The 19,147-nt window shown below is 53.7% G+C and overlaps 1 protein-coding gene across 1 annotated transcript in view; it reads left to right on the top strand.

Moving 5' to 3' along the window:
* The window catches only part of TENM2 (teneurin transmembrane protein 2), a 154,859-nt gene that overhangs the window by 132,676 nt on the left and 3,036 nt on the right, over positions 1 to 19,147 (top strand). The window contains exons 16-19 of the mRNA XM_056107981.1: positions 1,286 to 1,461; positions 3,440 to 3,675; positions 13,863 to 14,159; positions 15,607 to 17,221. Coding sequence (XP_055963956.1) covers positions 1,286 to 1,461; positions 3,440 to 3,675; positions 13,863 to 14,159; positions 15,607 to 17,221 — 2,324 coding nt within the window. The remainder of the gene's footprint in view (positions 1 to 1,285; positions 1,462 to 3,439; positions 3,676 to 13,862; positions 14,160 to 15,606; positions 17,222 to 19,147) is intronic.

Here is a 19,147-nt window from a genome sequence, read left to right as displayed (position 1 = left end):
GTGTCCTGTGAGGGATGGGAGGGGTCTCTCTACTGGCCATTTCTCGCTCCTGGCCTGGTGCCACCTCACAACCAGGCTACAAGCCTTCTCTCAGCCTTGTGTTTTTTTTTCCTTTGATCTGTATGGCTTGGGGACCACATCTGACTCTCACGCTTGGAGTAACATTGGAGCAATAATGCTCATGGTTTTCCTGGGGGCGGGGGGGGGGGGGGAGCGGCTCCCTGCATCCATCCACGATTCTTCCGGGTAAAGATGCTGAGACTCAGAATTGTAAATTTAAAAATATTGATTGGAAAGGAGAAGAGAAAGAAACTCTTCAGCTGGGGAGGAACCTCGTATGAGACTAAGATTATTATGGCACTTTGCAGGGGAGTGGGGGGGGGGAGATGGCATATGGGAAAATTGGGTCTTTGTGTTACTGATCAAGTGGCAAGAATGTTCTGGAGAATGTGGGGGTTTTCAAGCCCAAATCTGGCTAGTGTGTGGCCAGTTGGTTTCCCTGTACAACCAACTGCATAGCTGTTGCCCGTTAATTCCTTTTTTTTTTCTTTTGCTTTTTGGGTCACACCCAGCGATGCTCAGGGGTTACTTCTGGCTCATGCACTCAGGAATCACTCCTGGCAGTGCCCAGGGGACCATATGGGATGCTGGGAATCGAACCCGGGTAGGCCACATGCAAGGCAAACGCCCTACCCACTGTCCTATCGTTCCGGCCCCTGCCCGTTATTTCTTAGAGTGTACTCTTAGCCAAAGGTCTAGGAGCAGAATCTATGAGCTTGTGGAATTAACTTCCCGTTCTCAGAAAGAGCCCAAGGATTTGCTGGGTTGCTGGAAATGGGGAATGGAGGTGCTGAAGTGCTTGCTAGCACAGCAGGGAGGGTGTTTGCCTTGCACGCGGCCGACCCGGGTTCGATCCCCAGCATCCCATCGGGTCCCCCAAGCACCGCCAGGAGTGATTCCTGAGCACAGATCCAGGAGTCAGCCCTGAGCATTGCCAGGTGTGGAGCAAAAACCAGGAACTCATAAAAATACAATAAAATGGGCGGCAGAGGGGGATGGCAACACTTATCTGAAGCGGCTGCCCGCTGCTGGTGAGGAGAAACAGAATCTTCCTTTTCCCCTTCCCCTCCCTGCTCAGTGCTCAGGGCCTCCTCCTCCTCCTCCTCCTCCCTTTGGGAGCACCCGGGGACCATGCAGGGGTGAGGGTCTGGCCCCCACCTCCTCCCGTGGCAGGGCTGGGCGGTGGCACTGACTCAGTGGCATACTTCTCTCTGCCCCCCTGCAGCTATGACCACGAGGGCCGCCTGAGTAACGTGACGCGTCCCACGGGGGTGGTGACCAGCCTGCACCGGGAGATGGAGCGCGCCATCACCATCGACATCGAGAACTCCAACCGCGACGACGACGTCACCGTCATCACCAACCTGTCCTCGGTGGAGGCCTCCTATACCGTGGTACAAGGTGAGGCATCACCAAGGGGGACCCCCATGACTCCACCCCAGGCCCACACGACTTCCTAGACACACACACACCCGCCCCAGGGGGTTCCGGGTGGAGCCTCAAGGCAGGCTCAAGTCCCCATGGGACAAGATTGTCACCTGCGGGGGGAGGGGCAGGTGTCCCCAACTCCAGGGCTGCCCAGTAGGTGAAGATAATGCCACAGAGTGAACACTTAACCGTAGGGAATTTATTTCAAGGGTTGGAGAGAGGCTCTAACAGACTTTGGGCTCCACTTTGCCCAGAGGGGACTCCCCCATATAGAAGAAAATGCTACGAAGCGAACACTTGTGATTTTTTTTCTTTCTTTTTTTGGGTCACACCCAGTGATGCTCAGGGGTTACTCCTGGCTCATGCACTCAGGAATTACTCCTGGCGGTGCTTGGGGGACCAGATGAGATGCCGGGGATTGAACCCAGGTCGGCCACATGCAAGGCCAATGCCCTCCCCGCTGTGCTATCACTCCAGCCCCAGGCCAGCATTTTTTCAACCTCCATATGGGTCCCTGGGATAAGTCTAAGGGGGATATAGGGTCACATCAGTAGGATATCACAGTGCTGAATTGGGGGAACCACTGATAAGACAGATTGAAAACAAGGTTGAAAGGGCCCGTGGTCAGAGAAACATTGGGTTCGATGCAGGAATCAGGAAAACAACCATTTCCCAAATATATATATTTATATAATATATTTATATGTATGGGCTGGAGCAATAGCACAGCGGGTAGGGCGTTTGCCTTGCACGCAGCCAACATGGCCGACCCGAGTTCGATTCCTCTGCCCTCTCAGAGAGCCCGGCAAGCTACCGAGAGTATCTCGCCCGCACGGCAGAGCCTGGCAAGCTCCCCGTGATGTATTCGATATGCCAAACACAGTAACAACAAGTCTCACAATGGAGACGTTACTGGGCCCGCTCAAGCAAATCGATGAACAACGGGAGGACAGTGACAGTGATATATATGTGTGTGTATTGTATATATATATATATATATATATATATATATGGTAAAGGTAAAGGCCCTCCCGTTGATCGTCGATTTGCTCGAGTGGGCCCAGTAACGTCTCCATTGGAGACTTTGTTGTTACTGTGTCTGGCATATCGAATACGTCATGGGGAGCTTGCCAGGCTCTGCCGTGCGGGCAAGATAGTCTCGGTAGCTTGCCGGGCTCTCCCAGAGGGGCGGAGGAATCAAACTCGGGTTGGCCATGTTGGCCACTTGTAAGGCGAACGCCCTACCACTGTGCTATCGCTCTATACACTGTGTGTGTGGGTGTGTGTGTGTATATGTGTGTGTGCGTATATATATATATATATATATATATATATATATATATATATTTAACAAGGATATTCCCTATGAGCTACAATCTATATGTTAGACATCCCGGGAACCTGACCAGCAACCCCCACCCCCACCCCCAACATGCAGGTACTAGCCGTCTGTCAGCACGCTATTAATAGCCCACGGTGAGTAAAAAAGCAAAGTCCCACAGCACAATTATTCCTCGAGTGTCACGTATTAATAATGTGTTTCTTTCCGCGGATTAGTGGCATCTCCGCTACTTGCCTTCACGTTGTCTGTGTGTTAATTGAAGGAGAGACACTGACAGCTGTGGGTGCCATGGAAACCTGGAGAGGAGGAGGAGGGAGGGACGGGGCGGGATGGAGCGATAGCACAGCGAGGAGGGCGTTTGCCTTGCACATGGCTGACCCGGGTTCGATTCCCAGCATCCCGTAGGGTCCCCTGAGCACTGCCAGGAGTGATTCCTGAGTGCAGAGAGCCAGGAGTAACCCCTGAGCATCACTGGGTGTGACCCAAAAAGAAAAAAGAAGGTGTGAAGGGGCCAGGGTGGGGTGTGGAATGTGTGTGATCCATTCTCTGAGTGATTTCTGTTCCTGTGTCCACCCCCCCCACCCCCGCCCTGCCCATGGCCGGCTCCAGATCAAGTTCGAAACAGCTACCAGCTTTGCAGCAACGGGACCCTGCGGGTGCTGTATGCCAACGGCATGGCCGTCAGCTTCCACAGTGAGCCGCACGTGCTGGCCGGCACGGTCACCCCCACCATCGGCCGCTGCAACATCTCCCTGCCCATGGAGAACGGGCTCAACTCCATCGAGTGGCGTCTGCGGAAGGAACAGATCAAGGGCAAAGTGACCATCTTCGGGCGGAAGCTGAGGGTAAGTGGCCACTCACACCGTCATACACAAACACATACACACATGGGCAAAGTGACCATCTTCGGGCAGAAGCTGAGGGTAAGTGGTCACTCACGCCATTGTACACAACATACACACATGGGCAAAGTGACCATCTTTGGGCAGAAGCTGAGGGTAAGTGGGCACTCACGCCATTGTACAGAACACACACAAACACACACACACACACGGGCAAAGTGACCATCTTCGGGTAGAAGCTGAGGGTAAATGGTCACTCACGCCCTTGTACACAACACACACACACACGGGCAAAGTGACCATCTTCAGGCGGGAGCTGAGGATAAGTGGTCATTCACGCCATCACACACACACACACACACGCACAAACACACCCCTTGGGGATCTAAGCCTTGAGGGAGACAGGCCCAAAGCTGAGGCTTCCCCCCAATGCTCTAGTGAACCTCCCTCTTGCTTGTCACACCCGCCGCCTGCCTTCTCCTTCCGTGTGGCGCCGTCTGTGGGGTGGGGGTGGGGGGTTGCAGCTGATGAGCGGGGTCCTGCGCCCACTGAGGAGGGGGGGGTGATGCCTAGAGCAGAGCCCAGGGCTCTGTCCACGTGTGCGTCCACTGGGCCGTCATAGGAGGCGGCGAAGAGGTGGGGTCATTTGGGTGCTGAGCCCAGGGAGATGTCTTCCTGCCCTCCACACGCCCAGACAGGAGCGAGTCAGCCCCATTTCCTCTGCCAGCCCCCCCCCACACGCACCCCAGTTTGTGTTCTTTAAAACCACACGTGAGTGTGTGCCCTCGGTGGGAGATGCCAGCATATGGATGTGTTATAGTCTGGGGGTAGAGGGGCGTCTGGGGGGTGCGCTGGGGATCGTTCAAAGCGATGTAAGTGTGAGTGGGTGGCCCAGCTGTGGTCCCAGGAACCTCTTGGTGTGACCCGAGAAGAGACAGAAAAGGATCCTGTTGATGGGGCCTGAGCGACAGTCCAGCCTGAAGTGCATTTGCCTCGCAGGTAGCCGACCCGGGTTCGATTTCCTGCCTTGCGACTCCCACCACACCCCACAACCTGAATGCTCCATGGACTCCCCATCCCACCTTTTCTTCCCACTTGCTTCTGGTTCCCTCACTGGCCAGGTCTAGAGGTGGTTTTTGTTGTTGTTGTTGTTTTAAATTTCATTCACTGAACAATTTATGTGGCATCCCATAGGGTCCCCGGCATCCCATAGACATCCCCAAGCCTGCCAGGAGTGATCCCTGAGTGCAGAGCCAGGAGTCAGCCCCGAGCACCATTAAGCTGCTGGGTGTGGCAAAACATAACAAACACAACAATTTAAAAAAGCCCTGGGGCAGGGCGGGAGCGATAGCACAGCAGGTAGGGAGTTTGCCTTGCACAAGGCCAACCCGGGTTCGATCCCCAGCATCCCATAGGGTCCCCTGAGCACTGCCAGGAGTGATTCCTGAGTGCAGAGCCAGGAGGAACACCTGTGCATCACTGGATGTGACCCACAAAGAAAAAAAAAATAATCGTGTTGAGGGGCGGGAGATGGTGGGAGGTCTGTCTGGGTGTGTCCATGGGTTGAAGCTCGTCTTCCCCTGGTCCAGGACAGGCTTCTCTGAGGCTGGACCCTGTTGATCTGTCCCCTGAGCAGGGGCGCACAGAGGCAGAGAGTCGGAAAGGAGGTCATCCGGGGACATGGCCAGGTGTCGCCCAGGCTTTGGGTTCTCCCAAGCCCTGGATGTTTATTAGGGGGAATGAACCCGGCATCACGGTTTCAGCTGCATCTCTGGGCCAGCTGAGCAATGTTGGCGTTGATGCTTCCACCTCTGTCCGCTTGGCGTTGAATCGTCCACCTTAGGTAGGTTTGCCACGGTCTCCTCTGCATTTTCCTTCCACTGCTAGTATCTGCAGAATCCCAAGCCGCCGTTTCTTCCTACAGACAAAAAAAAAAAATAGGAAGGAAGGAAGGAAGGAGAAAGAGGAAGGAAAGAAGGAAGGAAGGAAGGAAGGAAGGAAGGAAGGAAGGAAGGAAGGAAGGAAGGAGAGAAAGAAAGAAAGAAAAAAGGAAGGAAGGAAAGAAGGAAGGAAGGAGAGAGAGAGAAAGAAAAAAGAAAGGAAGGAAGGAAGGAGAGAAAGAAAGAAGGAAGGAGAGAAAGAAGAAAGAAAGAAAGAAAGAAAGAAAGAAAGAAAGAAAGAAAGAAAGAAAGAAAAGAAAGAAAGATTAGCAAGCTCAATCCTAAAGAGGACTGGATTCCCGTATCCGGATAGTTGATTTTTGGTCCGATGCCCCGGCATCAGGTGACACTCAGTAGGAATGGTGCCTGTTCTGTGCTCCTTCAGGCACGGCAAGTGAAGTTTCCAAACAGAAGATAAATGAGGCCCTCCAATCCGATGGCTCTCATCCCAAGTCGGGGATATTGCGGCTCTTCGCGACCGTCCTCCCGGTAATGAGGCGAAGTTCGGCACGCGAGTCTCTCTCACGGAATTTCTGCCAGCCAGGGCTAGAATTGCTGGCACTGTGTTTATGCAAATCCAAACACAGCTTTATCTAGCAACACCTCAACATTTAATTGTGCGGTGTTAGTTCCTGTAACAATCATCACATATCCATTTAGCTCTCTTAAATGAAAATCACGATGAGATTATAACAGGTTGAGTGGACTGAAAATGTAATTTGAAAATGAGGGAGAAAGCCTGGAATGTATTTGCATCTCATTTGTTTTAATTCAATTCATAAATTGTTTAGTGAATGAAATTTAGAAAAAAAAAAACACCACCTCTAGAAGTGGCGAGTGAGGGAACCAGAAGCAAGTGGGAAGAAAAGGTAGGATGGGGCGTCCGTGGAGCATTTAGGGTTGTGGGGTGTTGGGGGGAGCGCAGGGCAGGAAATTCTACAGCCCCAAAGCCCAGGGCAGCTTTGAGCCCCCACAGCGGGGAAGGGGGCGTCCGTCTTCACAGCCCACTTCTGACCCAAAGCCGTGCAATATTTTTTATTCAAATCCTGAGTCCTTGGAAAACATTTGACTTTGTACCTAGTGTTTTTTTCATATGCATTTGTAGTGTTTTTCTCTTTATCTTTAAGCATTTTCTGTTAGGGAACTTGCAAAGTAAGACCAATTTTCTGTTATCGCAAAAACAAGTTAGTTAAAAGTTAGCAAGGGGTCAGAGCAAAGGGTACAGCAGAAGGGAGGGTGTTTGCCTTGCACACACACAGCCGACCCGGGTTCGATCCCTGACATCCCATAAGGTCCCCCAAGCACCACCATCCTGAGCGCAGAGCCAGGAGTAACCCCTGAGCATCACTGGGTGTGACCCAAAAAGCCCCCCCCCAAAAAACGAAATGGCAAGTCAAGTTAGTTTGCCTTGTCTACTTTTGGCTCTTCTTATCCTCTTCTTCATTTGTTGTTTTGTTTTGTTTTGTTTTGCTTTTTGGGTCACACCCGGTGACCACAGAAGTTACTCCTGGTTCTGCACTCAGGAATTACCCCTGGCGGTGCTCAGGGGACCCTATGGGAGGCTGGGAATTGAACCCGGGTCGGCCGTGTGCAAGGCAAACGCCATCCCCGCTGTGCTATTGCTCCAGCCCCTCCTCTTCTTCATTTGAACGCCACCGTTTCCGAATTTCTTCATGAGAGTCTGTTCTAGATGTTGACCCCAACCCCTCCACCCCCTCACCCCACCCTTTCCCGTAGCAAGCCCTCAAGGGCGGACTTTTCTAATGCTAACAACACATTCAAAGGCTGATTTCTGTAGAAAACAAATCTCTGAGAACTGCTGTGTCTGTCCACAGGGACATGTCCACGGGGACATGCGGGCCTCGTGTGAGGTTCTGGAGCTGCTGTTTGGGGTCGGCCGGGCTTGGCGTCTGCGTCACAGCCCAGCCAACCCGCTGTGCTTCTCCCGAAGAGTCAGTGTGGTAAAGTTTGAGACGTCGTGGCCTAGAAAGTCCCAAATATTTCACTGGAGAGTTTATTGCTTCCCTGGGCAAGGCCACGGGGAAGGGGGTGAGGGGCCAAGGTCTGGGGAGCTCACACTCCCCGATTCCGAGCAGGCCTGCAGTTCTGAGACACCTTCGGTGGCTTTGCATCTCATTCATGTCTTGCACGGGGCTTTCCGGAACTTTCTCTCCTCCTCTGTGCCCTGAATTCCTCCCTCCACAGTCTGAATACTAAAGTGAGCAGCCTAGTGCTACCTCTAAAAAAAACCAAAACCTCCCCAAAAGTGAGCAGCCTATCACAAGGCTTTGGGGTTCTCACGTCACACCCCTGTACAAGGATGCCCAGAATGACTCAGTTTTTTGTTTTTTGTTTTTGCTTTTTGAGTCATACCCAGCGATGCTCAGCGGTTACTCCCGAGCACTGCCAGGAGTAATTCCTGAGTGCATGAGTCAGGAGTAACCCCTGTGCACCACCGGGTGTGACCCCCCCAAAAAAATTCTGGTGGCTCCCAATTTCTGTGATTTCAGCGTTTATCATCAGCATCCTTTGCACTCAGGAATCATTCCTGGCGGTGCTCGGGGGACCCTATGGGATGCTGGGAATCGAACCCGGGTCGGCCGCATGGAAGGCCAACACCCTACCCTCTGGGCTATCACTCCGACCCCCTAACTCTTAGTTCTTTGCGGTGAGTGAAGCCTTTTGGCCATTCGGAGACCGCCATGCTCCTGCTCAATCACATTCTCCTCCCATCTCAGTTTTCTCACGTATTTGTGGGAGGAGGTGGGGGTCTCCATGGGGGAGGATGGGGAGGGGGTAGGTCTCCAGAGCTCCTGCACGCACAGCCCCACCCCCCCGAGCTTTTTCCTCCTTTTGGTTTTCAGTCTGGGATCATCCAAGTGGCCCAAGGTGGCCCGCTCGGATTGATGCTCCCACCTGCCGGCTATGAACCACGCACGCCCCAAAACATTGAGGGCATGGAGAAAAACAAAACCCACAGCGTGTGCACGCGCACGCGCGCGCACACACACACACACACACACACATACAGACCAGACACATTTGGAAACTGAGGCACAGAGGGCTTTAGAATCACAGAGGGAGCAGGCGGGCAGGCACTCACCTTGCATGCGGTTCACCCGGGCTCAGTCCCCAGCACCATCAGGAGTGATCCCTGAGCACCACCAGGTATGGCCAAAAGAAAAAAAAATTTTTTAATGGTCCTTTTTACCCCAGTGCCACCTCTAAAAAAAAACCAAAACCTCCCAAAAGTGATGTTTGTGGGGTTGGAGCAATAGTACACTGAGTAGGGCGTTTGCCTTGCATGCGGCCGACCCGGGTTCGATTCCCAGCATCCCATAGCGTCCCCCCAGGAGTAATTCCTGAGTGCATGAGCCAGGAGTAACCCCTGTGCATTGCCAGGTGTGACCCAAAAAGAAAAAAAAGTGATGTTTGCTTGGAGGCGGGGATACATTATTTAATATGTTTACAGAGATTTACCCTAATGGTACCTTATTGAAGCAGCTATGAAAATCCGTGACTTCTGTTGTTGGTACCTGAACCCATCCCAGTGTGACAGTGAGCCTGGGCTGGGGCACCAGGGAACACTGACCCCATCGGGAAGTGCAGCCGCTGAGAGAGGGCTCGGGCCAATGGGGACCCCAGCTGAGTCCAGACTGAATTATATATATATATATATATATGTGTGTATATATATAATTATATATTCTCTGGGGTCCCCCCCCAAGATGGGCACTTCTACTGACCCCTCTCGTGACTTCAGTTAGACATCCCAGCCTCTATTTCCTTTGGGGTCTTTTGTTTGTTTGCTTGGGGTCACACCCAGCGAGGATCAGGGCTTACTCCTGGCTCTGTGCTCAGGAATCTCTCTTGGCAGTGCTCCGGGGACCTTCTAGGGTCACAGAGGTGGAAATCAGCTGCTGTCCTAGCACACCCCCCAGCCTCTCCCCATTTTGCTTTGGGGGTGCCATACCCAAAGGTGCTCAGGGGCCCTTCCCACCTCTGTGCCAGAGGCTGCACACCATGGCAGGACTCAAACCCGGGCCTCTGGCAGGCAAAACTTGCACTCAGCCCACTGACCTCTCCTCCCAGAATTTTTCAGGAGTTTCCTCCTGACAGCCCAGGGCTTGGTGAGCTCAGAAACATTTGGGAGGTTCATGCAAACCCCCCGGAAGTTCAAATCTGGCCGAGGAACTGTGTCTGTATGAGTGGGGAGGCCAGACTGAGGAAAGCATCCGATCATGAAAAACCACGGCTTCCTCGCCGACACAGAACTGTCTTCATTGAAAACCCGGGTTTCTCTCTTTAACTGCCTACCTGCCGTGCGGGCTGGGAAGGGAATTGGGTGGAAGGCTCGAGGTTCATGTAAATATTGTCAGACAGGTCATTTAATTCAGAGTGAGGGAGGGTACTCCCAAAAGAGGGGGAAGGGGAGACGGCACCCACAAAGAGCCAGGACCCCCCCATGTGTACTGACACCCCCACCCAGACACCACCGCCCCCCTTACACCCCCATCCTGGTAAATAATCTGCCCCAAGTGCTGGGCGCTGATTCTGGGGATGGTGTCACATCTGATTAATGCTTTTTAGGGATTGCTGCATTTCAGAAGGGAACATGGGAGGTTCTGGCGTGAGTGAGTGAGACAGGAAGATGCTGGATGCAGTTTTGCCCCTCGAGGAATAGCAAACTTGATGCTCTGCAGGGAGCACTTTCCTCTGAGTCCCACTCTCAGGGCTTTTTCTCCCACCTCTAGGGAACCACACGCTCTCACTCACATGCACTCACACACACTCACACTTGAGGAAAACCTGCTATGGAGGTATGCTCCCGTGGAAATCTCTAGGGGGGATGGGAGAGGAGTGTGATAACCTCTGTGTGAATGTGTGTGTGCATGAGCACCCCAATAGGTTCTCCTGCCAGGCGTGATTTTGTGGCTCCACAACCTGGCACTAAGCCCACGTTCTCTCTGGAGTGTGTTTCACTCTCTTCTCTCCCTCTCTCTCTCCCTTCCTCCTTTGCCCTTCCTCTCTCTCTGTCCCCCACACACACCCCTACAAACACACACACATGCACACACACATTCTCAAACTTTATTCTTTTTCTTTTTTTTTTTTTTTATTTATTTATTGAATCACTGTGGGAAAGGTTACAAAGCTTTCAGGTTTATGTCTCAGTCATGCAAATATCAAACACATTTCCCTTTACCAATACTTATTTTTTACCATGAAGAACCCCAATAAAACCCCACCCCCCACCCCTCCCCGTCCCTGTGAGGCAGATGAATTCTAGTTAACACTCTATGTGCTTTGATTATATTCATTGTCAAACTTTATTCTTAAACCTAAACTCACACTTGACCAAACTACACACACGTACACGCACACAAACACACACACATGCACACACACTCTCTCAAACTTTATTCTTAAACCTAAACTCACACTTGACCAAACTACACACACACACACACACACACACACATTCAGGCACACAAACACAGAGACATGCACACACACATACTCTCACACTCTATTCTCACACATAAACTCCCACTTGACCAAAGCCCACACACATACATTCATATACTCACATTCCCAGGAACATACACAAACACACATACACAAGTGGACCTCCCCTATAATCCAACCCGTCCACTACTCAATATCTGTCCAAATCCAAGAAGCCATATGTACACCCCATTGACAATAGGATACAGCATACGTGTCCAGAGAGAAGATTCAGTACAGAGAACAGGGGGCTTGCAAAGTTGAACAGTACCCAGCTATAAAAAGAAAGAAGAGGGGCTGGAGTGATAGCACAGCGGGGAGGGCATTTGCCTTGCACGCGGCCGACCCGGGTTCGATTCCCAGCATCCCCTAGGGTCCCCCTGAGCACCGCCAGGAGTCATTCCTGAGTGCAGAACCAGGAGGAACCCCTGAGCATCGCCGGGTGTGACCCAAAAAGCAAAAAATAAATAAAAAAGAACTCTACATTATATATCTGTACAAGAACCCATCTGGCGTCAGCGTCGATGGGACCGAACAGGATGACACTGAACAGGGACAGGCAGCTGCAAACACCAGCTGATGTGACTTCGAGATGGGAATTAGAAAAGCAAAGTGCAAAACCCACTCCTGGACCCAGCGAACACCACGGTGCTGACACGGGGGGATAGGGTGCGGCTTGGGGGTGCGATGGCGTGGGAACAGTGGCAGGGGAAAGTTAATGGGACCCCCAGAGAGAGTCGTGTGCTGAGCCCCAGGGCGGTTGTGGTGTTCCATCCAGCCCTCTCCCCTGTCTCTCTTCCTGCTGGTCCTTTCCTCTGGAGGAGTCCGGGGTTCTCTCTCGCATACCTGTTCCTCCCTCTCCCTCCCTCTGCATGTCTTTCCAAGTAAATTTTTTTCAATAGAATCTATCGTGGAGCCGGACAGATAGTACGGAGGGGAAGGAACTTACCTTGCATGTGGCCAGCCTGGATTCGATCCCCGGCATCCTATAGGGATCCTTGAGCCCCGCCAGGAGTCAGCCCTGAGCACAGCTGGGTGTGGACCCAATATCTACAAGAAAGCAAAAACAAAAAAAAAGAAAAAGAAATCTATCAGGGCCGGAGTGATAGTACAGCAAGTAGGGTGCTTGCCTTGCACATGGCCGACCCGGGTTCAATTCCCAGCATCCCATAGGGGCCCCCAAGCACCACCAGGAGTGATTCCTGGCTCCAGGTGTGACCCAAATTAAAAAAAAAATATCTTGCTTAAAAAAATACATATATAGTATGTATAATATATATATCTTGCTTAAAATATATATTTATATATAATAAACATACAGCGAGATCATACACTGGGTAGAATCCTTGCCTTGTATTCAATCAGGGTTCAATCCCCAGCTCTGCATACTGTCCCTCAAGCCTCAATGTATTGATGCTCAGGGGTCACTCCAGGCTCTGCACTCAGGAATCATTCCTGGCGATGCTCAAGGACCCTCTAGGATCAAACCTGGATGGGCCGCATGCAAGGTCAACAACGCCTTCCCCACTGTGCTATCACTTGGCACATATAAAAGGTAAAGGCCCTCCCGTTGGCATATATAATAATTTTAAAATAAAAATAATAAGGGACCAGAGTGATAGTACAGCAGGAAATGCACTTTCCTTGGATGCAGCTGACCTGAGTTAGATCCTCCACATCCCATAGGGTCCCCTGAGCACAGCCGGGAGTGATGGCTCAGGGCAGAGCTAGGAGGAAGCCTTGAGCAAGGCCGGCTGTGGCCTTCCCCCTCCCCGACAAAAAATAATAACTAAGAAAATGGACAAATCAAATCTAAAGAAGCCCTTTGGGGGCTGGAATGATAGCACAGTGGGGAGGATGTTTGCCTTGCATGCAACCAACCTGAGTTTAATCCATGCCACCGCATGGGGGACCCCCCGAGCACCGCCAGGAGTGACCCCTGAGTGTAGAGCCAGGACTCAGCCCTGAGCATCACTGGCTGTGGCAAAGAGAAGAATTGTCTCACAGAACTGGAGAGAGAGTAGAGCAGGGAGGGAGAGCACTGGCCTGGGACACAGCCGACCTGGGTTTAGTCCAATTACCACGTGGGGCTCCTGAGCACAGAGCCAGGAGGAAGCCCTGAGCACAGGCAGTGTGCTCCCCTCCTCAGAAGAATCTAATGATTTCACTAGATGCAGCATGTGGACACATACACACACACACACACACACGTAAGCATGCAAATAAAAAATCATGCAGTAGTATCATTTCGGGGGGGGGGGGAAATGATGCAGCAAGTAGAGTTGATTTATTTAAAAACAAAATCACAAACATATGCTCTTTTTGTCAACTCTCCTTGCTGCATCTGAGGGAAGAAATCACAGAGTGGGATGTATAGTCCAGTAGGGAGGGCATAGCCCTGTTCACAGTACGGTGTGATGCAAAGGAAGGGTATGGGGGGCTTGGTTTTGGGGGGCCCACACTGGTCATGCTCGGGGCTGACTCCTGGCTCTGCGCTCAGGGGCCACTCCTGGGGAGGGCTTCAGGGGGGGCCAGGGACCGAACCCAAGCTGGCCATAGGCCGAGCAAAGGCCCTCCCCGCTGGACATTGGCTCCGTCCCCCGTAAGGGGACTCAACCCTCAGGAATTTCCAAGTCATCCCCCCCAGGACCCCCATCCCAGGCACCCCCGCCAAACGCGTTGCTGGGTGTCAGAGGTGGGTGAAACCAACCAGGCTCCCCCTGTGTCTGTCTGTGTGTCTAGGTCCACGGGCGGAACCTCTTGTCCATCGACTACGACCGGAACATCCGCACCGAGAAGATCTACGATGACCACCGCAAGTTCACGCTGCGGATCATCTACGACCAGGCGGGCCGGCCCTTCCTGTGGCTGCCCAGTAGTGGGCTGGCCGCCGTCAATGTCTCCTACTTCTTCAATGGGCGCCTGGCCGGCCTGCAGCGCGGTGCCATGAGCGAGAGAACTGACATCGACAAGCAGGGACGCATCGTGTCTCGTATGTTCGCCGACGGGAAGGTGTGGAGCTACTCCTATCTGGACAAGGTGGGTGCCTGGCCCTGACCCCTGCCCTCTGCCCTCTGCCCCCAACCTCTCCCCTACCCCCTGCTCTCTTCCCCCTGTCCCTTCCACAAACACCTGCCCTCTGCCCTCTCCACCTGCCTTCTGTCCCCAGACACGTCCCCTCTGCCCCCTGCCGTATTTAATAATAAATTTTTTTTATTTTTTTTTATTTTATATTTATCACAATGGGCTGGAGCGATAGCACAGCAGTTGGGCGTTTGCCTTGCATGCAGCCAGCCCGGCCAAACTGGGTTCGATATCTCCGCCCCTCTCGGAGAGCCCAGCAAGCTACCAAGAGTATCTCACCCGCATGGCAAAGCCTGGCAAACTCTCTGTGATGAATTCAATAAGCCAAACACAAGTCTCAAAAAATGGAGACGTTACTGCTGGGCCCGCTTGAGCAAATCGATGAACAACGGGAAGACAGTGCTACAGTGCTGTTTATCACAATATTTGATTACAGTTAATATTCAAACATTACACCTCATCTGCTTGCTGTCTTTTTTTAGATATGACTCCTGGCTCATGCACTCAGGAATGACTCCTGGCGGTGCTCGGGGAACCCTATGGGATATTGGGAATCGAACCCAGGTGGGGCGCATGCAAGGCAAACGCCCTCCCCACTACACTATAGCTCCAGCCCCAATAATAAAATTTTCAAAATTAAGAACATGGGCTGGAGTGATAGCCCAGTGGGGTAGGTGCAGGCCTTGCACTCAGTAGACCCCAGCTCGATTCCCGACACCCCTATAGGCTCCCCCGGGGCCCTGCCAGGAGTGATCCCTTGAGCACAGAGCCAGGAGTCAGCCCTGGGCATCGCTGGGTGGGACCCAGTCAATAAATAAGTAAATATTAAGAACTGGGGCTGGAGTGATAGCACAGCGGGGAGGGCGTTTGCCTTGCACGCAGCTGACCCGGGTTCAATCCCCAGCATCCCATAGGGTCCCCTGAGCACCGCCAGGAGTGATTCCTGAGTGCATGGGCCAGGAGTTACCCCTGTGCATCGCTGGGTATGACCCAAAAAGAAAAAAAAAAAAAAAGAACCTTTCTCAGGTGGACTCAATGCATGGTGGCAGGGGGTGGGGTTGTGGCTGAAACATGGCAGCATAGGGTGGGGGGAGGGTTGTCACAGCTGCTCAAGGACCTGGAGGCAAAGGGCAACCCAGTGTGAGCCAGGCAGGTGCAGAAGCCTGTGGTTGTGGCCATGGCCACCTCACCCTGGAGCTGTGAGCTGTGGTCTACACTGCCAGCTGCCGTCTACACAGCTCAGCTCCAGACATCACCACTGAAGGCTGGGGTGGGGGGGAAGGGGCATTCCCTGTCTCTGCCACGCCCTCTGGGTTGCTGAGGGGAGTTGGGCTCCCCCAGGCGTCCTCCAAACCAGTCCACCCTCACCCTCATTCTCATCTCTGCCCCCTCCCCGCTCCAGTCCATGGTCCTGCTGCTGCAAAGCCAACGCCAGTACATCTTCGAGTACGATGCGTCCGACCGCCTGCTGGCCGTGACCATGCCCAGCGTGGCCCGCCACAGCATGTCCACGCACACGTCCATCGGCTACATCCGCAACATCTACAACCCGCCCGAGAGCAACGCCTCGGTCATCTTCGACTACAGCGACGACGGGCGCATCCTGAAGACGTCCTTCCTGGGCACGGGCCGCCAGGTGTTCTACAAGTACGGCAAGCTGTCCAAGCTGTCGGAGATGGTGTACGACAGCACGGCCGTCACCTTCGGCTACGACGAGGCCACGGGCGTGCTCAAGATGGTCAGCCTGCAGAGCGGCGGCTTCTCCTGCACCATCCGCTACCGCAAGGTGGGCCCGCTGGTGGACAAGCAGATCTACCGCTTCTCCGAGGAGGGCATGGTCAACGCCCGCTTCGACTACACCTACCACGGCAACAGCTTCCGCATCGCCAGCGTCAAGCCGGTCATCAGCGAGACGCCGCTGCCCGTGGACCTGTACCGCTACGACGAGATCTCGGGCAAGGTGGAGCACTTCGGCAAGTTCGGCGTCATCTACTACGACATCAACCAGATCATCACCACGGCGGTGATGACGCTGAGCAAGCACTTCGACACGCACGGGCGCATCAAGGAGGTGCAGTACGAGATGTTCCGCTCACTCATGTACTGGATGACGGTGCAGTACGACAGCCTGGGCCGCGTGGTCAAGCGCGAGCTCAAGCTGGGGCCCTACGCCAACACCACCAAGTACACCTACGACTACGACGCCGACGGGCAGCTCCAGAGCGTGGCCGTCAACGACCGGCCCACCTGGCGCTACAGCTACGACCTCAACGGCAACCTGCACCTGCTCAACGCCGGCAACAGCGTGCGCCTCACCCCGCTGCGCTACGACCTCCGGGACCGCATCACGCGGCTGGGCGACGTGCCCTACAAGGTGGACGACGACGGCTTCCTGTGCCAGCGGGGTGCCGACGTCTTCGAGTACAACTCCAAGGGGCTGCTGACGCGCGCCTACAACAAGGCGGGCGGCTGGAGCGCCCAGTACCGCTACGACGGCGTGGGCCGCCGGGCCGCCTCCAAGACCAACCTGGGCCACCACCTGCAGTACTTCTACTCCGACCTGCACCACCCGACCCGCGTCACCCACGTCTACAACCACTCCAACTCGGAGATCACCTCGCTCTACTACGACCTGCAGGGCCACCTCTTCGCCATGGAGAGCAGCAGCGGCGAGGAGTACTACGTGGCCTCCGACAACACGGGCACCCCGCTGGCCGTCTTCAGCATCAACGGCCTCATGACCAAGCAGCTGCAGTACACGGCCTACGGTGAGATCTACTACGACTCCAACCCCGACTTCCAGATGGTCATCGGCTTCCACGGCGGCCTCTACGATCCCCTCACCAAGCTGGTGCACTTCACGCAGCGCGACTACGACGTTCTGGCCGGCCGCTGGACCTCCCCCGACTACACCATGTGGAAGAACGTGGGCAAGGAGCCGGCCCCCTTCAACCTGTACATGTTCAAGAGTAACAACCCCCTGAGCAATGAGCTGGACCTGAAGAACTACGTGACCGGTGAGTGTCCTGGCATCACGGGGCCGTCGGGCCTGGAGTCTTGCAGGAGGCGTTGGGGGTGGGGAGCAGCTGGTCCCACCCCCCTCCCCCTGGAGCCTCACTGGATGGCATGATGCAGCAGGCGCCCATTTATGGGCCTTGAGACAAGCTGATGATTTGTTAAGTCCATCTGGCTCTGCTGCACTCAGGGGTCACTTCTCGCGGTGCTCCGGGGGGTAGGGGGGGACTTCATGGGATGCCAGGTGTCAAACTCAGGACCTTGCACATGCGATCCAAGTGCTGTATCCCTGGGCCATCTCCCTGGCCCCAGGGCATTTGTCTTGCACGTGGCTGACCCGGGTTCAATTCCCAGCATCCCCTAGGGTCCCCCGAGCACCGCCAGGAGTCATTCCTGAGTGCATGAGCCGGGAGTAGCCCCTGTGCATCGCCAGGTGACCCAAAAAGAAAAAAAATAAAACCCAACCATGATCTATAGAGTGGCATCATGCCAGGAAAACAGGACAAAGGCCCTTTTCTCCGAGGGACACATGTAAGCACCTGGAGGACCTCACAGTGACTTAGGACAGAAGGGGCCTGAGGGATGAAAGGGACTCGATAGTCTATGGGGGAAATGTCAGGACGGTGGCTTGGGAAGGGATGGAGAGAGGGACCGAGGAGGCCCGAGAGGCGACTTCAGCATTGTGAAGGAGAAATTGGAGGAATGAGGGTCCCCGACACACAGAGGGCATCTCTGCACACCCACCCACCCGGCCGTCCACTTTCATAGCAGCTCACCTCAGTTGGATACGGAAGACGTGGGGGTGTAGGAGAAGATAGAGTTCCTGTCCTCAGGAGTTAAGAGGGATGGACAGATAGACACATGATGGGTGGGTGGGTGGGTGCATGGATGAATGGATGGATACATGGATACATGGATGGGTGGGTGGATGGATAGGTAGATGGACTGTGTTCTGGAGGCTGGACAGATAGAACAGCAGGACAGGCGTGCACCCGGCACAAAGCTGACCTCGGCTCCATGGATGGATGAATGGATGGATGTGTGGGTGGAGGGAGTGAGGGAGGGATGGAAGGATAGGTGAGTTGTTGAGTGCATGGGTGATGGGAGGGATAGATAGTGGGTGGGTAGATGGAGGGATAGGTGGAGAGAGGATGGAGAGAGGAGAGCATGGAGAGAGGAAGGGATAGGTGGATGGATGTGTGGGTGGGTGTATGGATGAGGATGGAGGGATAGGTGGATGGGTGGGTGTATAAATGATAGGAGGGACAGAAAAATGGGTGGGTAGATGAGTGGGTAAATGGATGGAAAGATAAGTGGAGGGAGGAATGAATAGATGGGTGGACGAGAGGGATGAATGGATGGAGGGATGGATATATGAATGGGTAGAGTGATGGAGGAATGGGTGGGTCATGAGATGTACATGGGTAGCTTAAGGTGAGTCAAAACCAAAAGTTCCTAAACTTAAATGGCCTACTTAAGTTTTATTGGGGAAAAAAAATATTACTCAGGGCTCCCGTGGAAATCAACCTTCTTTCAGCAAACAAGTCTCTTTTCCCCCACACACAGAGCACCTACAGCATGTCCTGCCCTCCTGCTCAGTGTGTGCACGCATACATGCACACATACGTGCGTGCGTTGGGTTGCTCACTGTGTGAAACAAGGGCAGAGACCAACTTCCGTCAGGTTCTAGAGCTGTCTCTCCCAAAGGTGCTTGCCAAGGAGTAACCGTGGGGGGACCTCTGAGTCCACTGGGGGACCCCAACCTCCAGGACATCCACAACTCTTAGCCACAGTGACAGAAGCGTCAAGGGCTGGAGCGATCAGCTCAGAGGGCCGGGCACCTACCTTGCTTGGAGCTACCCTGGATTCAATCCCCAGCACCTCCAGACGGTCACCCAAGGAGTGATCTCTGAGCACAGAGCCAAGAG

This window comes from Sorex fumeus, unplaced genomic scaffold (genome assembly GCF_029834395.1).
Source record: "Sorex fumeus unplaced genomic scaffold, SorFum_2.1 ptg000187l, whole genome shotgun sequence".
NCBI lineage: Eukaryota > Metazoa > Chordata > Mammalia > Eulipotyphla > Soricidae > Sorex > Sorex fumeus.
The sequence above is the reverse complement of the archived record's forward strand: the minus strand, read 5'-3'. Positions and strand labels throughout refer to the sequence as shown.